We start from the raw sequence: 24,234 nt of genomic DNA, 5'->3' as shown, positions 1-24,234 counted from the left end.
CTCAATAAGTATTTAGTTTTGCTGCTGGCTTCGCCTTTAACGGGAGGGAGTTTTACTTTCAGTGGGATGGTTAGACTCAGTATACAATATCCTGTGAGGTTGCCAGTAGAATTTCTATTACTGCTATGATTGAGAAAATATTTACTTATTACTCATAACAATGTACATTCTATTATATATTCTAAGTATCATATTGTACTTTGTGTTACCATGATCACGTGACGTGATAATTGTTTTATTTATCTACATGCATGACGATGTACTATGTACAAGTCTAAATAAAACGTATGTTCTGTTCTGTTCTGATTAAAAAGGCTTAGAAAAAAAAACTTAAGTAAGGCGATTGAGGGGAATAATGACCCAAAGTATGTGTGGAAAAACTAAAAATAAGTTTCAAACATTAATCAAACAAAACGGATAACACTTCCATCTAAAATAGAAAACTAAAAATGTGTCGTCACGCCACGGATGCCCCCGCATGCAGAATATATTAATCTTTAGTTCCAAATTTATTTGCCCCAAAATTTTTTTTTATTTCATTTCGGGTTTTAAAAGGGCCCCCTAAAACTTTTCCCAATTTTCACACAATCCTTTTTTAAATACAAATTTTCGGGGCCCCATAAAACAAATTCATTTTTAAACCCTTTTGAAAATTTTCATTTTCAAACATGTTTTTTTATACCAAAAAATGATTTACACCCTTTTCCACAAAAGTAAGATGTCCAAATTTTATTCCAACGTTCAAGAGAGATAACTTTGTCCATGATCAAATTTGTATCAGTATGTCAAATTTAAATTGAAAGTGTATTCCTGTTGGGAGATAATGAACGGAAACTTTTTTTTTCAAAAGTTTCAAGATGGTACAACTCTGCCAGAAATAATAAAAAAAGACCAAATTCGAACTTGACCAGCGTATTCCTATGACATATCAATATATAAATTTTAGTTGAATATATACCAATTGTTGGGGAAGATAATTAAACGGATACTGAAAATGTCATCTTTTTTCGAAGTTATAAGGACATTTTTCTGCCAAAAATCATTGAACCATGACCAAATTCAAACATGACCTGTGCATTCCTTTGATGTATCCAAATGCCAAATTTGAGTTGAATGTGTGTAACTGTTGGGGAGATTATTAATACTGAAAATTTCTACTTATTTTTTAAGTTTAAGAGGCATAACCCTGCCAAAAATCATCGAACCATGACCAAATTCGAACTTGACCTGCACATTCCTTTGACGTATCCATATGTATTCCATACTGGCTAAAGATACTAATATAGATATTATTGTTACAGGTGACTTTAACCTTGATACACAGAAACTCTCATCTAAACAGAAAATTGATAACATTTGCATGGAGAACGGCCTTTCTCAGCTGATGACTGAACCAACTCACTTTACCGAATCATCAAGATCATCCTAGATCTCTTTCTCCTTTCCTCCCCTGAATCTGTTGCGTTTTGTGGAGTTGGTGAACCCTTCCTAGATCAAAACATACGATACCACTGTCCTATTTTCTGTTGCTTTAGGTATACTAAAATAAGTTTAATACTTTTAAAAGGATAATATGGCAATTCAATAAGGGTAATTATAATAATCTTAGACAAAAAGTATCAACCTTCGACTGGAACACCTTAAAACGTAACGATATCAATCAATATGCACTTAATATTACATCGAAACTACTATATACACTTACTCAAGAAACAATTCCTAACAATATAATAACAAAAGAGTTACAATCTGACAAACAGATCCTCCCTGGATGCACAATGAAATAAGAAAATACATCAGAAAGCGCAAAAGAGCATACGATAAAGCTAAAAAGTCAAACAATACACATCATTGAGTTATTTATAAGCAGTTAAGAAATAAAACAACATAACTTATTAGAAATGCACGCACCAGTCACACAAGCAAACTTGCTGAAAGGTTAAAATCAAACAACCTGACATCATCAGATTATTGGAAAATATTGAAACAATTTATCAAACCAAATACACAAAATAGCAACATACCAACTATCACTGACAACGACAAAACATACATAACAAACATTGACAAAGCCAATGCCTTTAATAACTTTCTTCAATCACAAACTGAACTTGCTGATAACAACAAACAACTTCCAGAAATAACGCAAATTGTTCATAATCACTTAGAAAACATAAATATAACACCACTAGAAGTCGCATCAATACTTAAATCACTGTGCGTAGGAAAAGCGGTAGGTCCAGACCTCATAAATAATAAAATCCTAAAAGAACTCTCTCAAGAACTTGCTGAACCACTTTGCTGCCTATTTAATCATTCTTTACAGTCTGGTAAAGTTCCTTCACAGTGGAAATTAGCCCATGTATGCGCTGTGTATAAAAAAGGAGATCCTCAAAATATTTCTTATTATAGACCAATCTCACTTCTTAGCACTCTTAATAAAGTAATGGAAAAACAACACTATTACTTCACTCCAGTCTGGATTTGTTGTCAAAGATTCTACTGTAAATCAACTCACTTCAATTTATCATACTTTCTGTCAAGCTCTTGATGAAGGCAAAAAATTAGAGAGGTATTTTGTGATATTTCAAAAGCTTTTGATCAGGTCTGGCACAAAGTTCTAATACATAAATTGTCTTTAACAGGTATATCTGGTAAACTTCTTGAATGGTTCAAAGACTATTTATCTGATCGACAACAACGAGTTGTACTTTCTGGATCTACTTCAGACTTACTTAATATCAACGCTGGTGTTCCTCAAGGCTCAATATTGGGACCTCTTCTGTTTATTGTCTATATCAATGACATTGTCTTGGACATACAATCAATCATTAGACTGTTCGCTGATGACACATCTCTCTATCTTATCGTTGAAAACCATATCACCGCTGCTGAAGTCATGAACTCAGACCTTAACAAAATAAGTAATTGGGCAGATACTTGGCTTGGCGAGTTCAATCCGAGCAAAACAGAATCAATTCTTATAACTTTAAAAACATCGATCACATAATCATCCACCTCTTTTTATGAATAATATTCAAATCTCTGAAACATCTTGGAGTTACGGGTCCTGGTGTGAACACATTTCTAATATTAAACACAAAGCTTGGCCAAGAATCAATATCATGCGGAAACTTAAATTAACCCTAGACAGGAAGTCCCTAGAAACTATTTACTTCTCCTTTATTAGGCCAATATTAGAGTATGCAGACGTCGTATGGGACAATTTGACACAAAAAGAGGAACATGAATTGGAACAGATACAGTTGGAAGCAGCTCGAATCATAACTGGAGCCACTAAGTTAGACTCACTATCAAATCTGTACAAGGAAACTGGTCTTGAAACTCTCATTATTGAACTTAATAATATTATCCACCGCACTATTGACTCTCAGCGATGAAACAACTGCCAAAATATTTGATCTTGTACATGAATATATCTCTAGCACACAGTGGTTTTGTCTTGCCTAACTCTTTATATAATTCATAAACAATATAACTGGTGTACTTACCAACGTTTATCACGTGCTTTCATAATTCAACATTCTTTTAATTTCATCCTTAACTATATTATCATGATTTATACTTTGTCTCTTATGTAACAATAATAATAAGATACTCTTATATCCAGGATGTAAATACCCTTTAATATCACAAAAAAAATCAAATAATTTATATTGACACATAAATAAAAATTCCTTTTCTTATATAAAAAAAAATCACAGACATTTGCTGTGCAAAACTGACCTATCATCCCTTTCAAAGACAATGGTCACATCTCGTTCTCTAGTTCTATAACTACCCTTCTATATATGCTTCTTCTTTACTGTTCATATCAAAAGGTAGAAAACATTTGTTGAGACTTAAGATCGAGCTTTTTTCCTTCCAAACCCTCTTTATATATAATCGCACATTAGTTGTAATTCTCACTTTTTTCGTCGTTTGTTGTATTTTCATTACTTATTTCACTATTTCTAGGCGTAATTATGTAATTATTTCATATTAGTAACTAGTGTACTTGTACGTGTTGTTACATTATAATTTGCTTTATTTTTACAATTTGCAGGAAAGAAATCTACATAAGTCTTTGACTTCCTTTTCAATCCTGTTTATATAATGTTGTTGTATCATAATTGTATATGTTTGTTTTATATGTTAAACCAAAATATTTCATGATCAATCAGAACGAAAGTGACATGCACCGTGACTGATTCACAGTCCAACGCACTAGCAGTTGAGCTGACCGGACGGTTTGACTAGATTTCGGTGTCATTGTCAAGTCTAAATGTCGACACACGGCAATGCGAAGTGACATCGAGACAATGCGAAGCGACGCTCGACAATGCGAAGCGACGCTCGACAACGCCAAGCGACATTTCTTAAAAGTCGCCCTTTTTACCGCGACATTTTAAGGCGACAGTGCAAGCGTCGCTTCGCATTGTCGCACGTCGCTTCGCGTTGTCGAGATTCGCTTCGCATTTTCGCGATGACACTCCGCATTGTCGTGTGTCGAACCTTAGACGCGACGGACGGCATTCTAAATGGCAAGATAAGGACACCGAACTAGATGGACCTATTAAAATATTTTTAAAAAGAGTAAACTATTTTTTTTCTTTAATTTTCTTTTTAAAGATTTTTAAGTCGTTAATTTGTTTGCTTATATGACAATTTAAAAAAGCTTCAATTTTAAAATCTATTTTATTAGCCCTCCTGTCCCGAATGTCTTATAGACCAGACACATTTGTACAAATTTTGATAGAGTTTCATTCTAACAACATCACAGGTAAACTTCATCAAATTTGACACAAGGCTTTCGTTAGAGATATCGTTTCGACAGTCGAAGGCTCATAATCCAGTGAAAATTTCCATGGAAACCAACGGTTTATTTGGATTTCTTCTTTTTTTAACAAAATATAAGAAAAAGTCACCAAACTCATTTACCAGATGATGTTTCACCGCACTGACAGAAGATGGATGCCGGTCAAATTGCGATCACAATAGCTTTCTATGAGAACTTTGTTTTTAGATGATCAAACAAATAATATTATTAAGTTCAATACTGAGATAATTCTGGAAAAATTAGTGGAGGTGTTAAGAACGTTTATCACATGTGATATAGTTATTGATAAGGAACATATGAGCCGTGTCACGACAAAACAAACATAATGGGTTTGCGACCAGCATGGATCCAGACCAGCCTGTGCATCCGCGCAGTCTGATCAGGATCCATGCTGTTCGCTTACCAACTCTATTACAAGTAGAGAAACTGATAGCGAACAGCATGGATCATGATCAGACTGCGCGGATGCGCAGGCTGGTCTTGATCCATGCTGGTCGCAAACGCACTATGTTGGTTTTGTCATGACGCGGCTCATATACGTATTTGAAATCGATTGTATAGTTCAGCTAATGAAACTAAAAAGGGTAGGCAACTACAACATTTTAATGCAAAGAGACTTGTGTGAGTTATCTGTTGAATATTTTATTATTTAATAAGTATGATGGTAAAGTGGGAATTAAGTCGCCTGAATTTCATGTTAATAGCTCTAGGCATGTTTTTCATTACATGTATTTTCAAAAAGTCAATAATATACTTAGTTCAAAATGTAAAAATGTCGAAAGGTTTTCATTTTTCATATTTATTTCCAATTTCATGTTAATAAATCACACGAGGCGAAATGCTCTGTTGATAAAAAGATTGGGGTAGTCTTTTTATATTTAAGGCTTTTTTACAATTTATCCTAAACTTTTATAATTATCAGTTATTGGTCAATCACCATTAAAATAGTCAGTCTTTTGAAGTATAAAGTTAATTCGCATCAAGTTGATACCGAAAAATAAACATAATGTCAATTTAATTGTTTCAAATTTTATAAACTATTCGAAAAACAAAATAAACCTCCTTACAAAAGTCAGCAACTGGACCGTCCAAAATAGGTTGTTGTATATATAGTGTAGGTTGGATACTGTTATTGAATTATGTAGAAACAAATTAGAAATACACTGTCAATAAAATAGAATAATACCAAAAAAAAACGCTTCTTTCTTTATTTCTTCTTATTTTTTTTACTATATATTGTTAAAATATATTAACAACTTATTTAATTGTAAATGAAATAAAGTATCTTGACTTATATAATATAATAACAAAATTGAAATGAAATATTAAGCAGCGCAAGGCACCAGAAAACCTTCTCACTGTTACTGTTGATGTGTGGTGTTTTGTGACTGTTATGCAATGTGGAGTATGTTCTTTAAGCTCTTGCGCACCAGAACTCCAAACAATGATTTTATTTAGCTATAAAATCATTGTTTTGGATATATTATTTCTTTAAAAACGCGGAAACAAAAGACGTAATAGTGCGAGAAAAAGGCGATTTAATGCAAAACCGAAGATTAAATAAGCACAACAAAAACATCTGCGGAAACGTGATGTATTACTTGACAATTAAATCTAAAATAAGATGGAGGATATGTTAGCTGTCAACATTTTGTTTTTGTCCGATGTTCACTGCTATTTGAATTACCCATTAAAACAACTGGTATATATTATAAGAATAGAATAGAATTTTATATCCAGTCATGGGCCTTTACAGGCATTACATATTAATGACATTGTACAAGATGAACAGAACTAAAAACATAACATAGCTAAAGCTTAATTATGATTAGCAAAAAGAAAGTAGAGCATATTAAATGAATACATTGTATACAAATTGAACAAGAAATATCTTTAAAAAAGATAATCGGCGTAAATTCAGTGCAAAATGTCTCATAGCTTTAGAATATTTTCAAAATTAATGATATTTATACTTTATAATAATATAAATGCCTAAATTGAAATATATTCGGTGGTTACTAGTATAATCTATGACAGTTGTCTAAACTTAGCTGAAACATGTATGCTCCTATAATGTCAACAAATTAGTCATGTTATTATAGATGCTAGAAGCTTTTTTGTCACCGTGACTTTTGACTACTGGTTTCAAAGTCAATACCAGATAATAACCAACCACACTACCAAATTTAGAGACTGCAAAGGCCACAATCAGGTGACAACTTGAATTTTAATGTTAAATAATATTAACTTATATGTATCTGACCTTCATTTTGTAAAAGCACTTCTCTGTATAAAATGCTGCAATTATTAGGTCATGATAATAACACCAAAATCTTTTGTTGTTTATATCTTTTATTTATGAAAGAATACAAACTGTAATAAACAATCAATGGAACATATCAACTCTGAACTATACTATTTATAATGCCTTCTTATCTATCTGGCAATGAAAATGAATAATTGAAGACTTAAATCAATAGTTAAACATAACCTTTCTAGTAAAAGTTATAATTATGTATTTTATAAAAAAAGGATTTCTATTAAAAATTGCACAGCCTGACTAGTATTTTGTATATACTAGGTGTATGAGGTGGAGGTACTAGTTAAGCCTACTGGCATGGCTACGTGTCGTACACCTACACAGGTTATATTTTACAATGTACTTTAAATGTGGAATGTAAAATATAAATGTTGTTCCATATATACAGAAATATATCTAATTATCTTATAATAAGTACTAAACTCAATTTTGTATAACCCATCAATGACACTGATTATCAAGTGAGACAGTTTCAGATTGTGGTAGTCAATTGGGGTGTATTTCGGTAAATTTACCTACCGGTGTAAACAAACGCCGAATAACTATGAATAAATTAATTTGTTATTATTACGCACAAAAAATAATACTTAAAGTTTTGCGATTCTTTATGATTATGTAGCATTTTAAATATATTAATTTTCGCAGTTCATATCAGCTCTGGAGAATCTTTTTGTTGATCAAAAATATCTTTCATTTTCATAGAAAACAGAAAAGCTACGGCAAATAAAGTACGAGTGAGTAGTAATCGAATGTTTAAGTAAAGGCTGAAAAACAAAAAGTTGGGTTTGTTGTTAATAATTATCAACAAAATAAATTGTACATGAAATCATATGTACTGTATATTTTTGTATTTTGATATATCTTTGTTTTGGTCATAACGTTGTGATATTTAGTTTACGATTGTATAATTATTTTTAATACAACTTTATTCTTAGAGACAAGTAAACTAAAGATTACGAATTTGTCCTTAAATTTCATAACAGCCAGTCTTTCCACCAATGAAAAACACCCTCTTTTAGCTGAAGATTTTGTAACTAACAATTTCATTTGTTACAAATCTAGGTCAAAATCCATTTTAATACAGCTACGCCGAATAAAAACGATAATGTGAATACATCCGCGATATATTGACCAACAACATTGACCTGGCACTCTTGCATTTGACCCCATAGTCGGTAAATTCCGTAAACGTTACTACCTATTTGTAAATCGATATGAATGTATATAGCCAGTTGTGAAATGGTCTAAATTGCAAATCCCTCTTAGCAGAGTCATTAAGAGCTTTCACTTGAAGAATATAGACGTACACCCGTAGGTTCGAATCCTGGTTCAGCCACTTTTATATTTTTTGTCTTATTTTTAAATTGCAATTTCTCTCTTAACTCGTGCAAAACGTTTTGATTTTTGGTTGTGTTTTCTATCTGTGTATTATTTTAATTTGCATTATGAATGTGCTGTCCTTTTTATTAATAAATATAAAGTAATGAAATAAACAATAAAATTGTATAAAAACCACTACTTAAAAGGTATCCTAAAAATCAGATGCAGTAAAACTATTTCAAATTAACTCTTGCAAGTAAATTTTAAAACGAGAAAAAAAAATGAATGTCTTCATAACGTGGTGTTGGTCAGGTATCGAACCAGGGAACTTCAGGTCAGTAGTCAGGCATCTATACCAATACACCACAACTCATTGACGTATGAAATTAATAAAGATATCGATATATTTTTAGATACAACTGTTTATCACCTGACCTTTACGGAAATTAATGAAGTGCCAGATCAATATTGTTTGACAATACTTTCAAACAATATTTAAATGGATTGTCGCGCATCACTGCCTGTACATTCAAAACAGCATGTGTAATATGACGTTAATACGTATAAAAAATTATCATTTGTACATCACAAGTTGATATGTATAATGTAATGTCGAACTTCCTTGTTGATTTCCCTGTTCTCAGTTTTAATGTGAAATATTCTAGATGACATGTACAATTATTACTCTTCTTCCCCTTTAAGAAGGCCCCCGACAGTAATTGTTTAAATATTGTGGGAAAAACAACAACATGGATTTAATATATTACTTCGCAATAATATTTATTTTGTCGACTGCAAGAGCTTTAAACTATCAATGTAATGAAGTGGATACAAGCACACTACAATGTAATTATATTCCAAAGGATATTCCAAATGGATTCACACGTGTTAGAATCATAGATTTTCTGGGGGAAAACAAAACATTTGAATTCAATAGTTCATACTTTATGTCTAAAAACTGGGAAGATGTAACTGAACTTCAGTTACAGGAAAGTGATCATGAACAATTTTCAGAAATCATTTTCATGGAGAAGTGTTTCATCGGATTGAAATCACTTCGAGAGTTACATATGAATCTACCGACACAGATTCAACTAGATTCAAATCTTTTTGTAGGACTTGACAATCTAAAATTCTTAGACTTGAGTGAATGCGTTCATTTAAATCTTACAGTACTTGTAAAAAGTTTTACAGGGTCCAATAAACTTCCAAGCTTGGAAACTTTGAAGGCATCAAAATTAAATATCTACAATGGAGGAATCAATTTTGACACAAAATTTGCCGAGGCACTTGGTGATAAACAAATAACATCTGTAGAGTTCAGTTATACAAGCGTCACAGAAATAAACATAACCGCTGTTTTACAATACATACAGACATTGAAAAATGTGAATATATCTCATTGTTCAGTAGCAAACACTATATATGGTAAGAAAAATGAACTTCAAAAGATAAAGAATATCAATATGTTTGATATGTGCCATGTACCAGTATCTTGGTTAATTCCAACCACAAGATTTGTCAACATGACATGGAAATATTCCGAATTTCCTAAGCCGTGGAATTATCTTTTATATCCTAAAATTGTCAACATGACTTCCTGTATAACTGATCCAGGATCAATTCATATTGAAAACTGCACATACATAGCTGATGTACCCTTTCAATTGAAAAGTGAAGAATTGATAATAAAGAAAAATAATGTTAAACATTTAGATCTCAAGATGGAATGCTCCAGAAATAAAGTTAATACAATAAAACACATTAATGCAGCAGAAAACCTAATGGAATTTCTCCATCCTAGTATATTAGGATGTACCCCTAACATTGAAGCACTTGACTTGTCAAACAACAAGTTACATAAAATGGCAAAAGAAAATCATCTGTTGTTTCAGCAACTGTTCCAATCAATTTCAAGTCTAATTTCTATTAACTTATCATTTAATGGACTTAAAGTTATACCGGAAAATCTTTTCACTGAAAATCGTGACCTTGAACTGATAGACTTTTCTCATAATGAACTGGAGCAAGTGACCTTCACATTAAAACATCTGTACAAACTGAAGGTTCTTAATCTTCAATATAACAGGATAAAACTCTTAAGCTCTCTTTCTATCAATAACCTTAACAGTATATACATCACACTAGGAAACACAACATGGACTTTGGATCTTGGGAATAACCCTATATCATGTTCAAACTGCGAAGCAAAACAATTTATCTACTGGTTAACACATACAAACTCTGTGAGTATTTCCACAACAAATCTTGCTTGTACGTACTACATTAAAGAATACAAGACGGAAAATAGATAAACATACATTAAATGATGTCAACAACATTTGTAAACGGAAGGTCATGAATATTTCAACCACTTTATCTGTGGGATTTACTGTTATTATTGTTGTAATTGTTACAATGGTTGTATACAAACGTTGTAAACAAGCTTCTAAAAGAATGAAGAGGGGAGAATACGTCAACAGGCTACAAGAAGGTCAAGGTCAAAACGAATTTGTTGCATTTCTTTTATACAGCAGTGAGGACAAAAAATTTTTTTGAAAAAATTTTTGGGTTTGTGACTTTAATGTTTAACTCCAGCAAAAAGGGCCCGGGAAATAGAAAAAAAAATTTGATATGTCCCGGGTGCCCTTTTATCTGAGCCCGGGGTTTCGGGATTTTTGGACAAAAGATAGCTTTTGTGTATGGAAAAAAGCATGGGTTTTCATTGTGGTTGTGTCAGTAATTTACAACTCAAGCCCGTTACGGGTTCATAATAAATTTAAAGTAGGGCTTACCCGATTTTAAAAAAAACCAAATAGCCCTTTTTTCTTTAAAAAGGGGATGTTGACGACCCAACTTTTGACCCCAAAAGTGATGAAATCTTTTTAAAAAAGTAACTCAGAGTATTTTTTGGGTTTTTTTGGGAAAGCCGCAATACACATTTAAAGACTACAGGGGACAATTTTTGGGTTCGTCTTTGTTTGATTTGATTTTGCAAAATGAAAATATCTGATACAATAAGAGTGATCATAAAGAAAAGTTTATAATAATTACAATATCATTCTGAAATATTGAATGTTAACTTTTTATTTGAGAGATGATATATATAGGATTTTACCGAAGTTGTTATTTAGTATTGGCTTACATTTATTAATTCTAGGGAAGCGTTATGGGAAATGTTATACAATATGAAATTACAATTAATGAATGTTACATTGGTTGGATCAGGGGTATATTTACAAACATTGTAAAAAGCCAAGTATTATGTCTATAAGTAATATATCCTAACAGTTAAAACGTTTAAGCTCAACAAAATTTTAATTTCAGATATTTTAACAGTGAATATGAATCTGTCAACCACCTTTCTGACTTTATGTTATCGTGTGACGCTTTTGACTATAACGTTAATACTTTCCAATCATTTATTTTATGCTTTTCAGTGGATTACTGATTTATCTGTGAAAATTATATTTGATAATTTCACACTGAAAATTATAAAAATATAATTTCACACTTTTCAATGACGAAACTACTTTACGAAACCAAGATTTTCCCCATGTAATACCTCAATTTTATTTTTGCTAACAATTCATACAATGTCAGGCTGTTTAAAGAAAAAGCAAAGCTGAAATTGATAAATAATTTAAATGTCAAAAGTAATGAAAAGAAGAAAACTTACTTGTATTCATTCAAATTCCAATCACCAAATTTCGTCTTTGTTTCATTTTTACAGTCTGAAAAATACATTCCTTCCACATGCAAAACTGCTCTTGATGACATTTGGGCATATTAAAGTATCCTACGAGCAATAACTGCCGTATGCTTAATGAAAATATGAAAAGCAATGACAGCCATAAGCTCGAAGAATAAGTTAACGACCCAGCGTTCCTGGGCCAGCTTCCAAGTTTTCCATTTTCCTAGCTGCATTTTTGAATGTTTTCACATTTATTTATTGTCTGTTACAATCCTTAAATAAGTTTTCGTTCTTTTAAAAATGTGTATGACTAACAAATCCAAATGATATCCCTCTGAACACAATTATTTTCCTCCAGTGAAATATACAACTTTAAAAAATGGCTGCCGCTTACATTTAACAAAGCCAGGTCTAATATAAATTTGCAGTAAGTAACAGAAGTATCGATGGATGGTTAGACTTTTTCACCTACAAAAATTGTTTGTTTTATTATTAAAACAAGCGATCATTCATATTTTTTAGAAAATGAATAATATCACCGTCATTTAACGTTGATTGTCGGACTTATTTTTCAGCTCAAGACTTCTTGTTTTTAAATGAGAAATTCCGACTAAATGGGTCTCTCAATGGGGAAAACAGATTTTAATATTAACGTTAATATTATGGAAATTTCGTTTTAACTTGTTTTTAAGCATAAAATAAAAAGAATTTTTTTGTTTGTTGTGTGAGATGTAATTTTATTTCATCTCGTAAACTTTAAAAACAGTATTCTCACTCGTGGCTACGCCACTCGTGAGAATACTTTTTTTAAAGCCCACTCGATGAAATAAAATTTCATCTTACACACAAACAAACAAATATCCTCCTGTATATTTTGAATAGGAAATACAAATCGAAAAGAGGTAAAACAAATACCGGGGGTATAATCACTTTCTCCAACTAGCAGACGACAGGCTTTTCTTATCAGTAAAGATAACTGGTTGCGTATCTCTTATGTAAAATGGGCTGACATATGGTAGGTTTAACAGTTAATTCAAATACTTTGGTGTCAAAAGATATGTAAAATTATATACTGTTACAAAGCTAAGATCCCAAGCTTTCCATTGATGTAATAATTTTTAAAATCGGACATTTAATCACAACAAACTAGCGGTTTAAAAATGGCTTAATTTGTATTGTTTTAGCGTATGAGATACTAATTTTACTCGAAGAGTCGTATTTTTCACTCGATATACCTCGGTTATTTACCTAGTTCATATGAAAAGTGTTTATGGGTGTATTATATATGTCCGCGACACGTTAAGCAAATATGTGACATTTTTAAAGAAAACAGACGACTGTATAATTTGGCTTAAATAGATATACAGACTATGACCATACGCAACACATCACAAGGTTTCTAACTTATCAGTCTATTTTTTGGGGAGGCTATGATAAATGAAAATTTATAAGTAAATGCTTTAATTAGGTGGCAAATATTCTTTATTATTTTTGATAACAATTTTCCAATTACTACGCAGCGACCAACTGTTTATGACGGGTCATTAACTAGAACGTTGCAACACCGTAGTCTCAATATCATGCATGTTCTTTTGTTGTTATTGTAATATTCTTTGAATATCTTATATACTATTAAAGTTGGTCCATGCGATTCACAAATGGGAATATAATAAGAGAAAAGACACAAGTGTGTTCTAGTCAGTTTTATTATCTGGACTGCTGCATTGGCGGGAAATCTCCCAGGATATAACATTCTACAGGCACAACGTGGTCAGTGGAAATTTACAGAAATGAGTATTAAGGTTAAAGGTCATATGAATATAAAATAACTCAATATCATTACATTTCCCTCTTTTTAAATACATAGCTGAATGGTATCCACATGTTAATAAATCATAAAGGAATATGGTTCAATTTAAAATAACGTTAGAATAACACATGTTTAAATATCAATTAAGTAATCAGTTTATATAAACAAATATATGTTTATCAAACAATGTATGTGTTTATTCCAGTTTATATATTTTTTTCTTTATAGTTTATTTTTTTGTTTGTGATGTTTTCTTATTAGTAAACACTCAGTATTTTTTTTTTTTTATTTTTTTCAATTGTTCACCATGTTCTCATTATAATATCGTTTGTTCAATTTCACTTCCCTGCCTGATCGTGTGTGATAATAGTGGTCAATTGGGCTGGGCTTATTGGAGGTCAATGAGTGGTCAGCATTATGTGATTCTGAAATTTTTCCATTAATTGAGGGAGTGATAGGGTTATTAGCCAAAATGTTGGGGGAAAGTTCCTGAATTTCTGGGAAAGTTTCTTCAGTTTTATTAAGCATTCGCCTATTTCTGCGGTAAATGCCACCTGCATGAGTTATTACAGAGTAGGATCGGTCATTGTGAATTTTTATCACTTTTGCTGGTTTCCATGTTTTGTTGACCTTGATGCGGACATACTCATTAAGTGTAAGAAGGGGTAGTTGCTTTGATGTTTTATCATAGCAACTTTTTTGTTTCTGCTTTATTGTTTGCATCTTTTCGCGTACCTGTTTACAATTTACTGTTTTGGGTTGTAACTGAGAATTTGTGGTAGGTAGAATAGATTTAGTTCTTCTACCCATTAGTAACGGATTTGGGGAGAAGCCACATTCAAGAGGGGTGTTTCTGTACTCAAGTATTGCGAGATAAGGATCTCGGTTACTCTCCTGAGCTTTCCTGAATATCCGTTTAATAATCGACACTGTTTTTTCGGCCAATCCATTACTGTTTGGGTGGAGTGGGCTGGATGTTATGTGGGAAAACCCCAATCTTTTGCAAAATCTGAAAATATTTCAGAAGAGAATTGTGGCCCATTATCAGTGACAAGTTTGTCACAAATGCCATACCTTGCTAAGTGAACTTTTAGCTTTCTAATTATAGTAATGCTTTGCGTGTTAGGTAGAGCATCTACCTCAAAGTATCTACTATAGTAGTCTACAGTCAGCAAGTAGTCCTTACTGTCAAAGGAGAAGAGATCAGCGGCAATGTTTTGCCAAGGTCGGTCCGGCACGTCGTGGGGAGTTAATGGTTCTTTTGCGTTGGAATACCTGTACTTTTGACATAAAGCACATTTTAAAACATGATTTGTGATTTCTTTTGTCATACCAGGCCAAAACATTACGTCTTTAGCCCTTTGTAAACATTTTTCTACACCCATGTGACCTTGGTGCACTGATTCAATCACCTGTTTTCTTGCAGAGACAGGTATGACGATTCTCTGCCATCTGAATATAAGGTCATTTACTGACGACAATTCGTCCCTGTGGTTCCAGAGCTCAATTATTTCTTGTTTACAGTCTGCACGTGAAACTGGCCATCCGTCAATAATAGTTCTCTTCAGAAGCTGCATGCTCGTGTCATTTTGAGTTTCATGCCTGATTGATTCCAGTCTGTTATCGGTTATGTGTAACCCTTTCAACACTGTATGTACATGTAAGTCGAGACCCTCTAATTGTAATGTCTCTGGAAGCGGTTGTCTAGAAAGTAAGTCACTGATTGGTACTTGTTTTCCAGGAACGTGGCGTACGTCAAGGTCATATTTTGATAACTGTAACCGCATTCTTTGAAGTCTCGGTGGACATGCAGACAAACTTTTCAACATGATTGAGCTAATAGGTTTGTTGTCGCAGTGTACAATTACATGTCTGCCGTATACATACTGATGGAAGCGCGTGCAACCAAACAGTATTGCTAACATCTCTCTTTCTATGTTAGCGTAATTAGATTCAGTCTCTGTCAATGTCCTAGAAGCGAAGGCAACTGGGCGGCCATTTTGGATGATGGCTGAGCCGACCCCACGCATCGAAGAGTCAGATTCAAGAGTTACACTCTGTTTTGGGTCAAAGTATGCAAGAACAGGGGTACTTGTGATTATGTTTTTCATTTTCGTAAATGCTTCTGTCTGGGAAAAATCCCAAACAAATTCTACATCTTTCTTTAGTAGGGATCTCATGGGGCTTGTGACCTCTGCTAGGTTTGGAGAGAATTTTTGCAGATAATTTGCCATACCAAGAACATTTTCAAGTTGCTGTCTATTTTCTGGTATTTTGAGGTTCATAATTGCCTCTATTTTACTAGGATCTGGCTTAAACCCTGTTGATGTTATAAGGTGACCAAAGAATGGGACTTCATTTACCCCGATGATACATTTGTCCGGATTGAACTTTACTCCCTTGGAATGTGCTCTTTCAAGGGCGTTACGCAAGTTTGCGTCATGTTCTTCACGTGTCTTCCCATATATCAAAATGTCATCTACTATGACTGTTAGACCCTGCAATCCTTCAAAAATTTCATCTACTTTCTGCATGAATATGTCACTCGATGCAGATATGCCATATGGCATATGCAGATATGCCATATGGGAGTCTTAACCAACTGTATCTGCCGAATACCGTGCTGAAGGTTGTTAATAATGAAGACTGTTCATCAAGTTTGATGCTCCAGTATGCGTGTGTAATGTCAAGAATGCTGAAGTATTTTGCATCAGTCAGTCTTGATGTAACGTCGTCAATAGTACGCATTGGGTAGTGAGGTCGCCTTATAGCCTCATTTAAAGCTTTTGGATCAAGGCAAACTCTGAGTTTACCTGTCTTTGGTTTTTCTACAATGACTAGGGAGTTTACCCAGTCCGTGGGTTCAGTGACCTTAGTTATTATTCCATCATTCTCCATGCGCTGGAGTTCTTCGTGAAGCCTGTCCCTTAAAGCTTCTGGCACTCGCCTAGGTGCGTTTATTACAGGAACAGCATCACTCTTAATGTGAAGTTTACATTCACCTGGGATGACCCCTACACCTTGGAATAAGTTCCCATACTCTGACATGACCCTTTGTTTATCTAATTCTGTATTTGACCTGTCTATTGAATATGTGAGCTTTATCAGACCTAAGTTAACAGACGATTGTAAACTTAGCAGCGGGACTGTCGGACTATCAACAACATAACATAATGACTCGCTAGTCTTGTTGTTGTAGCGCAATTGCAGATTTATTATACCGCATACAGGTAATATGTTGCCTGTGTACGATGTTAATCTATTTTCTGCGATTTCAAGAGGTCGTTTTATCTTAAGTTTCTCATAATGGCTCAATGGTAGAATATCTACCGCACTCCCAGTATCTATCTTAAATTTAACAGGAATATGGGAAGGACCGACATTAATTGGAACAAAGGCACGATCAGGAGTAGAAGATGAAAATTTTACCATATCAACGTAATAATCCTGATTTTCCGATTGAACGTTGTCACTATAATTGTATTCAGAATACTTCACATTGTCAACGTTTTTATTTCTAGATCTGCAAACGCTTGCAAAATGATTTTGCTTTCCGCATGCGTAACACGTTGAATGTTCAGCTGGACATTTTGACCCTGGTCTGTGAGTGTTCTGTCCACATCGTTGACATTTCAGTGGTTTTCTTCCATCTTGTTTTTGAGTGTTATGATAATTTCTTTGTTGTTGTTGTTGTTGTTTAGGTTGTTGAAATGGTTGGTTCTTGTATCCTTTATGTTTTGATTTGTGTTGCTTAACCAGGTGTACATCATTAGCTGCTGCCATTGATTGAAGTTGTTTCTGTGCATATTCGTGTGCTTGTGCGATTTGAATAGCATTTTCGAGTGTTAATCCCTCGCCTTTGTTTATCAACTTCTCTCGTACTTTTCCAGAATTTGTCCCAAAAACAATTCTGTCTCTGATCATTTCGTCCTTGTCTTTAAAGCTGCAATCTGCTGCACTTAGTCTTAATCTTGTGATGAAGGCATCAATACTGTCAGTGCCTTGCACTTCATTGTTAAACTTGTACCTCGCGAATATCGGGTTCAAGGACGGCTGCACATGTGCCTTGAACTTATCATAATAACTCTGAAGATTTTCAGCATCATCGCCAGTGAAGGGTTCCCATGTAGCGTGAATGTCCCTGCCCTTGTCACCGACCCAGATCAACAAATATGATATTTTTTCTTTCTTAGTTTTGTTCTTGAGCGGCCCTGTAAACATCAGTTCCACATGCCTTTGGAATTTAATCCATTGTTCAGGAAGATTTGACGCTTCCCAGTTTATAACTGGCACAGAAAGTCCTGTTAATTCCATATTTTGTTATCTTATATCCCACTTCTGACACCATGTAATATTCTTTGAATATCTTATATACTATTAAAGTTGGTCCATGCGATTCACAAATGGGAATATAATAAGAGAAAAGACACAAGTGTGTTCTAGTCAGTTTTATTATCTGGACTGCTGCATTGGCGGGAAATCTTCCAGGATATAACATTCTACAGGCACAACGTGGTCAGTGGAAATTTACAGAAATGAGTATTAAGGTTAAAGGTCATATGAATATAAAATAACTCAATATCATTACAGTTATAAACCATTAATAGTCCTTAATATTTTTTAAAGACAAATAATGGTAAACTGTCGCTTACATCAGAGACATGGATCATGCTTGCGTGATAACTAAGGAAAACTAACTTATTAGTACACCCTAGGAGGCTGTACGCGGAAAACGCTCTTAAACCGCTATATCATATAGCTGTTAGTAAATATTTTGCATACATTTAACTAAAAATTCACTGATGGTGATGAACATATAGTTTGAAAACATTATATTCTTGAACCATGTATCGCCGAAAAAAACTATTTAACTACAAAACCCGTAAGGAACCTCCGACAAAATTTCAGCACAAGATTACATTTTACATTAGCAAAATAAAAAAAGCAATACTTATATTTTCATCTTACATAATTCATTAATCAAACTTTTAACATAAAAGTATCTTTTAAAAATATGTCTGGCAATTGACAGATCCCTACACTGATCTTTTATTTGTATAGGAATAAATTTAAACATGTGCTCTTTTGTTTAGGAATATTTTGTAGTGAAAGTCTTAATGTATCCACTAATCTCATAATTAGAATTAGACAGGTCAGGGATTTATACAACCAGTTGTTTAGTTAACTACGCTCATTTTAATCCCAATAGAAACATTCAAATATTTGGGGTAAAAAAACATGACCAAAGTACCTAGTAGTCGTTTACCCGGTGGTGATCACATTAAAATGATTATAGATTCGAATTGATTAAAAAACACACTCGTTGAATAAAATAACATAATGCTCGCCAGAGGCTCGCATAATATAATTTTATTCAACTCGTGCAAAAAATTCAGTATTGAACTTACACTCATTCAATATCCTCTATTTCTGAGTTCTGGGAAATCAGCAGGTTCTGACTACAATAATTATCAAATGATTTTTAAATATGATTCTTGTTCAACTCATTTTATAGATATTCTAAATAATCCTTTTAATAAGATATTTGATTTGGGTTACTTTCCGGCTTAAATCATAAGAAAAGGTCTACATAAATTTTTATGTGCATGCTCCGCTTCAAAATACGGCTTAACTAATTCGAAAAATTAACGTCGAAGCGAACAAATCGGTACAAGGAAAGATCAGAAAATACCATTTACGTTACTTAACACTACGAGCAATAGTTCATTCCGTTTTAAATCCTTTAAATTGTATAAATCGGTTATTGTTTTCTGAATAGCGTTTTACATTTCATGTTCCGAAAAAAGTAACAGTGAACATTATAGCTACAAATCACCATGCACTAATATTACATTATATGACCGAGTGAACCGTGTACCAATATTTTGCGGCTCCTTAAACTTTTGAACAGGTATGACTAAATTACTCAACGAAAATTTTTTGGCGCCAATTGCACAACAATTTTCAAGTTTGATTTTTTTTAATTGTGGTTGGAGGCATGCAGCTGTATGTTCTGTTTATTCCAATCAAATGATACATGTATATACATTTTTTATGTAAGTTAGGGACTTAAAATTGTTTGATTATCATACTTTATGCCCGTTTATTGCAGAGGAAATGCTTCTATATACTTTCAAAAACATAATTCGAAAATTTGATTATAAGATTTTACAAGAAACTATTGTTTTGATGCTACTTTTAATATACAGGTATATCATTTATTTTACATTTAGTTTGATACCAAAACATAAATTGTTCCCTTTGTTGAAAAAATGTTCCAGATGCGCCACGAAAATGTCCATTTCTCCGGCATATTATCTTTCAAAACATAAAAAAATGAGTGTAAAACAAGCTTTCATTATATATGATACTATATTCAATATCTATATTGAAGTCTATTTTGTTAAATAATTGTAATTTATAAACATTCATTGTGCCTTTTGTGCAAAAATATCTCCAAATATTTTCGAAAAACAAATCTTCCACAGTTTTATAAAGACTTCACGCATGCTACTCTTTAAAGAAACAAACTTGTTTGTTTTTTTCCTTATTGATTAGCACTAATATAATTCGGATATGTTGATACTTGTGTCACTAAGTGATAGTAGATTATATTCTTAGTAAACGTTTTTTGATTGTTAAAAATACTGTGTAACGTTATGATATATATTTCATAAAGTACTGATATTGACCATTTGATTGTATTATATTCTTATTAAATTTGTTTTACGTACGGTTAGAAAAATGTTATATATAATACATATCCGATATATAGACCTTTTTACAATGCAATTTTTCCATAGTAATGAATGTTGCTTTAGCGCATGCGCATCCTGCGTAGGGCAAAAAGCGCAAGGACGATGGTTACAATTTATCATAATTATCTAAAAGCTTTAATAGATGTGACTTCAAGTTATGCACCCAGAAAACAGTAATTTAGGGATGAATTAAAGCAGTAAGTACTTAAAGGTGTATTGTATCTATAAGAGATATACGAAACTATGAGGGACTAATAATTCAATGAAAAAAAGCGCATGTTCAAAAGTTATATTTTTAAGATTATCATTAGACGAGCTTTAGAAGCTATTGATATATTATCATCTCTTTAGTTATATCCTTGATAGTGGTCATTTTCCTGATATGTGGACTGAGGGCGTAATTGTTCCGTTTCAGAAAAAAAGGCGATACTTTAAAATTAAAATTTATTAAATATTGGTTTAAACTTACCAAACCCGGAAAAGATGATATTACAACACACGTATAAATTGCATTTGATGTTTGTTTTATGGGAAAGAAAACCTTGCTGTCAAATGTGATTTTTGTGTCGCCTTGAAAAGGTGACATATAGGGGTTACTTTTGTCGGCGGTGTCGGCGGCGGCGGCGTCTGTGTCGGCGTCGTTGTCGTTGTCGGCGTCGTTGTCGGCGTCCCCTAAAGCTTGTCCGGAGCATAACTCAGTCACTATAAGTCTGATTGACTTCAAACTTGGTATGCATGCTTCTTTCAATAACCCGAAGTGCAGTGCATGCATGCTTCTTTCAATAACCCAAAGTGCAGTGCACAAGGACCGGTACTCTGCAGTTCTTATTTTTTGAGTTATTGCCCTTTGTTAATTTTCATACTTTAATTTTGTCCGGGCCATTTTTCTTCAACTAAAAAAGCTATGGACTTGAAACTTCATAGGATGATATATTTCATTAAGAAGAAATGCAGTGCACAAGAACCAGTACTCTGCACTTCCTAATTTTTGAGTTATTGCACTTTGTTAATTTTCATACTTTATTTTTGTCCGGGCCATTTCTCCTAATGTATAAAAGCCATGGACTTGAAACTTCATAGGATGATAGATCTCATTATTAAGAAGTGCAGTGCACAAGAATCGGTACTCTGCATTTCTTAATTTTTGAGTTATGGCCCTTTGTTAATTTTCATACTTAATTTTTGTCCAGGCCATTTCTCCGAAAGTATAAAAGTTATGGACTTGAAACTTCATAGGATGATAGATCTCATTAAAAAGAAGTGCAGTGCATAAGAACTGATACTCTGCATTTCTTATTTTTGAGTTATTGCCCTTTGTTGATTTTCTTACTTTATTTTTGTCCTGGTCATTTCTCCTCAAGTATGAAAGCTATGGACTTGAAACATCATAGAATGATAGATCTTATTGATAAGAAATGCAGTGTACAGAAACTGCTGCTCTGCACTTATTATCTTTTAAGTTATTGCCCTTTGTTATTTTTCATATTTCATTTTTGTCCTGGCCATTTCCCCTAAACTACATTGTTCACAAGGCGACACATCCGACTCGCGGAGTTCTAGTTTTTATCTGATAATGGTTTTGCATATGTATAGGATACGCCTGATAACGTTTGTGAAAAGACTTTTATATTATGTTAAAATGACGGATTACCGATAGATCTTTTTAAAAGGTGCAATGTAAATAAGGGAAACAGTCCTGTTTTAGAAGTATTTATTTCATGCTTTCCAATGTTTTACTGTAATATATCAGACGATAATATTCTGATAAACCACAAATATAACTTTCACTGTAGCCGGATTACCGTATATCTGAAGGCGCATGAAAAGAATATCATAACTAAATGGAATATTAGGCAAAAATAATTTCCGTCATACGCAAATTTGGAATCTTTAGCAATCATAATACATCATGATAAAAATATAACAAAATTTGAGAAATTTAAGGTATGACCACCATATCGAGTTATGGGCACTTTTTTAATAGAAGCTGGGATGTTAGAATGGCCCTTTTTCAGAAAGAAAAATAAAAAAATTTAGATGAATAATATACCATATCATCCTTATGAAATATGATTTCCCCTTAATTTTTATAAGAAACAAATTGTATCATTCAACTCACAATCTACATAAGCAATTTCATTGTGTCTACTCGAAATTTATTAAATATGTATAAAAATTTTACCGTACCGCACTAAATTTTAAGACGTATTTGAACATTTTCTTAATGAGAAAGCCTAATTAAAAAATCCCCAAAATTTACCAAAATGTGTGCCTATTTTCAGTTTCCTTAAGTTTTCTCAAAAGTAGGCCTATATTGGTTGATCTTGTAAAATACGAAAAACTTTTACCGTCTAATTTCGATCTTATTACACTTTGAAAATATCAGGTACATATTTGTTATTAAAGCATAAAATCGGCTAACTTTCCCTTTTTTCCCATGTTTTAACGGGACCGAAACCATGTGTTGACAGAGTCTAAAGATGGAGTATATTGTTTCGGTACACACAGAAGTTGTTAGCCGTCAGCTTTTATAATGGTTAACGTTTGTTTTTTTTTCGTTTTTTTTGTTTTTTATTTAAGTGTCATAAAGTTTTGAATTATTCATTACAACTATTAATGTATATATAATAATGTGTGTTTCTTATAACATTTTTGGTTATTACGGAAGTCTTATTGTATCAGGTTTAATGAATAGAGGATAAAGAATGAGTATATATTTAATACTTAATTTATTGAACGAATTGAATAAATTCACATTATGCGAGCCTAGGCAACAGTTGAAATTAAGCACACGCAAATATCTTTCATGCATTTTTGTACATTTAAAACAGATTGTGTTTACAAATAAATATTGTACATTTTATGTTAATTAAACATAGTCATTTGGGTGTGTAAAAATTATGATCACGATATTCAGGGTGTGTTCATGCGTTCATTATTGAAATATTATAGATGAGATGTACAGTTATCACTCAACTTCCTCATCAAGAAGGTCCCGATTGTAATTGTAAAAATATTGTGAGAAAAAAACATGGATTGCTCGTGTTACCTTTCAATAATATTTATGTTCTGGTCGCCTGTAAGTGCTTTAAACTATCAATGCAATGAAGTGGATATAAGCACACTTAATTGTAAGTATATTCCAAAGGATATTCCAACTGGATTCACATATATTACAATAGAAATAGAAAACACATTTTTTGAATTGAATAATTCATACTTTATGTCTAAAAACTGGGAAAATGTAATTGAACTTCAGTTACTGAAAAGTGATTCTGAACAAAATGCAAAAATCATTTTTATGGAGAAATGTTTCATCGGATTAAAATCACTTCGAGCATTACACATCAATGTAGTGAAACAGATTGAACTAGATTCGGATGTATTTGTTGGACTTGACAATTTAAAATTCTTAGACTTGAGTAAATGCGTTTATTTAAATCAAACTGTACTTGTAGCAAGTATTAAAGGATCAAATAAACTTCCAAGACT

At 32.8% G+C, this 24,234-nt stretch overlaps 1 protein-coding gene across 1 annotated transcript; it reads left to right on the top strand.

Annotated features, from left to right (window-relative positions):
• The first annotated feature begins 9,427 nt into the window (after positions 1-9,427).
• LOC132715632 (uncharacterized) lies at positions 9,428-10,795 on the top strand. Its single transcript, XM_060698664.1, has one exon. The coding sequence runs from the start codon at positions 9,428-9,430 to the stop codon at positions 10,793-10,795; it is 1,368 nt and encodes a 455-aa protein (XP_060554647.1).
• The last annotated feature ends 13,439 nt before the right edge of the window (positions 10,796-24,234 follow it).

The sequence above is a fragment of the Ruditapes philippinarum genome, unplaced genomic scaffold, assembly GCF_026571515.1.
Source record: "Ruditapes philippinarum isolate M1 unplaced genomic scaffold, ASM2657151v2 ctg20557_1_1_1_1, whole genome shotgun sequence".
In the NCBI taxonomy this organism is placed as follows: Eukaryota; Metazoa; Mollusca; class Bivalvia; order Venerida; family Veneridae; genus Ruditapes; species Ruditapes philippinarum.
Note: the sequence above shows the minus strand (reverse complement) of the source record. Positions and strands in the feature narration are given on the sequence as shown.

Coding starts and splice junctions, on each gene's coding strand:
- LOC132715632 (XM_060698664.1), top strand. CDS start 9,428: ATGTCTAAAAACTGGGAAGATGTAACTGAACTTCAGTTACAGGAAAGT.